This window comes from Rhinopithecus bieti, unplaced genomic scaffold (assembly GCF_001698545.2).
Source record: "Rhinopithecus bieti isolate Rb0 unplaced genomic scaffold, ASM169854v2 scaffold_2574, whole genome shotgun sequence".
Lineage (NCBI taxonomy): Eukaryota > Metazoa > Chordata > Mammalia > Primates > Cercopithecidae > Rhinopithecus > Rhinopithecus bieti.
The window spans coordinates 5,800,264-5,804,396 of NW_016804493.1; the positions used below are offsets into that span (position 1 = coordinate 5,800,264).

The 4,133-nt window shown below is 49.3% G+C and overlaps 1 protein-coding gene across 3 annotated transcripts in view; it reads right to left on the reverse strand.

Moving 5' to 3' along the window:
- AARS1 (alanyl-tRNA synthetase 1) overlaps nt 1-4,133 on the reverse strand; it is a 38,493-nt gene that overhangs the window by 10,231 nt on the left and 24,129 nt on the right. For all 3 annotated transcript variants that reach the window (XM_017868727.1, XM_017868726.1, XM_017868729.1), the window contains exons 10-11: nt 3,464-3,588; nt 2,885-3,029 (exon numbers count right to left, since the gene is read on the reverse strand). In XM_017868727.1, coding sequence (XP_017724216.1) covers nt 2,885-3,029; nt 3,464-3,588 — 270 coding nt within the window. The remainder of the gene's footprint in view (nt 1-2,884; nt 3,030-3,463; nt 3,589-4,133) is intronic.

Below are 4,133 nucleotides of genomic sequence, written 5' to 3' on the forward strand. Positions count from 1 at the left end.
ACAGTGGCTTGCCCTGTAATCCCAGCACTTTGGGAGGCTCAGGCGGGCGGATCACAAGGTCAGGAGATCGAGACCATCCTGGCTAACACAGTGAAAACTCGTCTCTACTAAAAATACAAAACATTAGCCTGCCATGGTGGTGGGTGCCTGTAGTCCCAGCTACTTGGGAGGCTGAGGCAGGAGAATGACGTAAACCCGGGAGGCGGAGCTTGCAGTGAGCCTAGATCGCGCCACTGCACTCCAACCTGGGCGATAAAGCAGCAAGACTCCATCTCAAAAAACAAAACAAAAAACAACAACAAAAAAAAGGGCTTCCCATCAAAGAATGCAACACTCTGTCAGGTGACCAACTGTCCCAATTTTTAGGGCTGAGGGGTTTCCTGGGATGCACACTTTCAGTGTTAAAACTGGGACAATGGGTTACCCTAACTCTGAGCTACTGAGCAGAAACTTGGTGCATGAGATTAGTAGATCTTTTTTTTTTTTTGAGACAGAGTCTCGCTCTGTCGCCCAGACTGGAGTGCAGTGGCCTGATCTCAGTTCACTGCAAGCTCCGCCTCCCGGGTTTATGCCATTCTCCTGCCTCAGCCTCCTGAGTAGCTGGGACTACAGGCGCCCGCCACCTCGCCTGGCTAGTTTTTTGTATTTTTTAGTAGAGATGGGGTTTCACCGTGTTCGCCAGGGTAGTCTCGATCTCCTGACCTTGTGATCCGCCCGTCTCGGCCTTCCAAAGTGCTGGGATTACAGGCTTGAGCCACCACGCCCGGCCAGATTAGTAGATCTTTAAGAGTAGTAATAGGCCAGGCGCAGTGGCTCAGGCCTGTAATCCCAGCACTTTGGGAGGCCAAGGCAGGTGGATCACAAGGTCAGGAGATGGAGACCATCCTGGCGAACATGGTGAAACCCCGTCTCTACTAAAAATACAAAAAATTAGCTGGCCGTGGTGGCACAGGCCTGTAGTCCCAGCTACTCGGGAGGCTGAGGCAAGAGAATTGCTTGAACCCGGGAGGCAGAGGTTGCAGTGAGCCGAGATCACGCCACTGCACGCCAGCCTGGGTGACAGAGTGAGACTCCATCTCAAAAAAAAAAGAGTGGCAATAAATTCCCCTAGTCCAAGGTCAACTCATAAAGAATATACTCATTTTGTACGCTTGCCTGAATAGATTCAGGTATAATATTGTTCTCGGCTGGGCACGGTGGCTCACACCTGTCATCCTGGCACTTTGGGAGGCCAAGACGGGTGGATAACCTGAGCTCAGGATTTCGAGACCAGCCAGGCCAACATGGTAAAACCCCGTGTCTACTAACATACAAAAATTAGACAGGCATGGTGGCACATGCCTGTAATCCCAGCTACTTGGGAAGCTCAGGCAGGAGAATCGCTTGAAGCTGGGAGGCAGAAGTTGCAGTGAGCCAAGATTGCGCTACTGCACTCCAGCCTGGGTGACAGAGCGAGACTCCATCTCAATAAAAAAAAACAGATTGTTCTCTACCAGGGCAAAAAAGCAGCAGAAACATGTATTGCCAATTTATTTTTTTGAGGCAGGGTCTTACTCTGTAGCCCAGGCTGGAGTGCAGTGGCACAAATATGGCTGACTGCAGCCTCAATCTCCCAGGCTCAAGTGATCCTCCTGCCTCAGGCCCACAAGTAGCTGGAACTACAGGCGTGCGTCACCACACCCAGCTAATTTTTGTATTTTTTGGTAGAGACATGGTTTTGCCATGTTACCCAGAATGGTCTCACACTCCGGAGCTCAAGTGATCCACCCCCGCTCACATCCCAAAGTGCTGGGATTGCAGGCATGAGCCACTGCACCAGCTTTGTTTCTTAACGTTAGAATACTATTATCCAGCCGGGCGAGGTGGCTCCCCCCCTGTAATCCCAGCACTTTGGGAGGCCAAGGCAGGCAGATCAAGAGGTCAGGAGTTCGAGACCAGCCTGGCAAACATGGTGAAACCCTATCTCTACTAAAAATACAAAAATTAGCTGGGCATGGTGGCATGTGCCTGTAATCCCAACTACTCAGGAGGCTGACGCAGGAGAATCGCTTGAATCCAGGAGGCGGAGGTTGCAGTGAGCCAAGATCATGCCATTGTACTCCCGCCTGGGCAACAGAGCTAGATTCCATCTCAGGGAAAAAAAAAAAGAATGCTATTCGGATAATAGCATTCTAGTAGCATTAGGATAATAGAATCCTAATAGCATTCTTTTTTTTTTTTCTGAGATGGAGTTTCACTCTTGTTGTCCAGGCTGGAGTGCAATGGCATGATCTCGCCTCACTGCAACCTCTGCCTCCCAGGTTCAGGTTATTCTCCTGCCTCAGCCTCCCGAGTAGCTGGGATTACAGGCATGCACCACCACACCCAGCTAATTTCCTTATTTTCAGTAGAGACAGGGTTTCACCATGTTGGTCAGGATGGTTTCAAACTCCTGCCTTAGGTGATCCACTTGCCCTGGCCTCACAAAATGTTGGGATCACAGGTGTGAGCCACAGCACCAGGCCCCTAATAGCATTCTAATAGTTACTGTGGATTGTATCAATGTCAATTGCCCAGTTTCCTGCATGATGTTACAATTAGAGGAAATTGGACAAAGGGTGTGAGACTCTTCCTACAATTTTTTTTTTTTTTTACAACTTCCTGTGATAATTATTTCAAAATAGAGCTAAGAAAACTTCCAGCGAAGGGTGCCCTATGTGTATAGAAGTGCATAGCGTGACTGTATGGCACCCCTATGTGTATAGAAGTGCATAGCGTGACTGTATGGCACTCCAGGAGAGGCTGTCAGCAGTTTGCTGGATAGCTAATCTTCAGAAACAATCTTTCAAATACCCTCCAGATACGGGGCAGAATGCTCAGAAGTGGAAGGAGCAGAGCACCATACCGTAGCTACCACTGGAGTCCAAATGGTAATTGTACTTTGGGGAATCATCTGTAACCTCCAGACCCCGTGCCCGGAGCTCTTCAATAGCGTAAATGTCCAGCATAATGAGGTCTTCCCCACCGGCTCCCTTGCCCTGTGATTTCAGCTGTTAGCAAGAGAAACAAGCATAAGTTACACTACAGTAGGAGAAAAGGGATTCCAAAGGACTGGAACTTGCTAAACTATGCCCAGCGTAAACTGCCAGAACAGAGTTTTTCAATCCTGGCACTACTAACATTTGGGGCCAGATCATTCTCTGTTGTGGAGGATCCTCTTGCAGTGTGGGATGCTGAGTGGCACCCTGGCCTCTACCAAGTACATGACAGCAGGATCTGCCCCTGGTTGTGAAAACCAAAAATGTCTTCAGACATTATTGCCAATTGCCCCCTGGAAGGCAGACTCACCCCACTTATGAACCACTGGTCTAGGGGAAAAAGCACTTCAAAGACTTTAATGGAAGGAAACTCATGTTTGGTCTGTAGCCAAGTGGTGTTGAGTTGGAAGGTGTTGGGTTTCCTGCTCACTCTCCAAGTTCTTTACCTGGGCCAGTTTCCTCTCCTCTTCAAAGCCATCCATGTCTACCACCAGGCCCTTCTCTTCAGCAATCAGTCCAGTCAGATCCACTGGAAACCCATAGGTGTCATAGAGGAGCCAAGCAGTGTCTCCTACACAGCACAAAGGAGGTGTGTCAAAAAACACAGACGGCCCCTTTTCCATGCCAAGTCCTCCAAGAGGATGCTGAGATTGGCAGAAGGAATTAAAGAGACAAGGCCAGTCAGTATCGGCCCTGTGTGCCCATCAGAAAATCCAACACATGTTTTCCAGTTAACCTGGGGGAAACACAATGGATGTCCCGATACAATTCTCGATTTTGGTTTTTTTTTAACCTTTTTTTCTTTTTAAACCTCACCTGGGCCGGGCACAGTGGCTCACGCCTGTAATCCCAGCACTTTGAGAGGCTGAGGCGGGTGGATCACGAGGTCAGGAGACCGAGACCATCCTGACTAACACGGTAAAACCCCATCTCTACTACAAATACAAAAAATTTGCCGGGCTTGGTGGCGGGCACCTGTAGTCCTAGCTACTTGGGAGGCTGAGGCAGGAGAATGGCGTGAACCCAGGAGGCAGAGTTTGCAGTGAGCCAAGATCGCACCACCGCACTCCCACCTGGGCAACAGAGCGAGATTCCATCTCAAAAATAAATAAATAA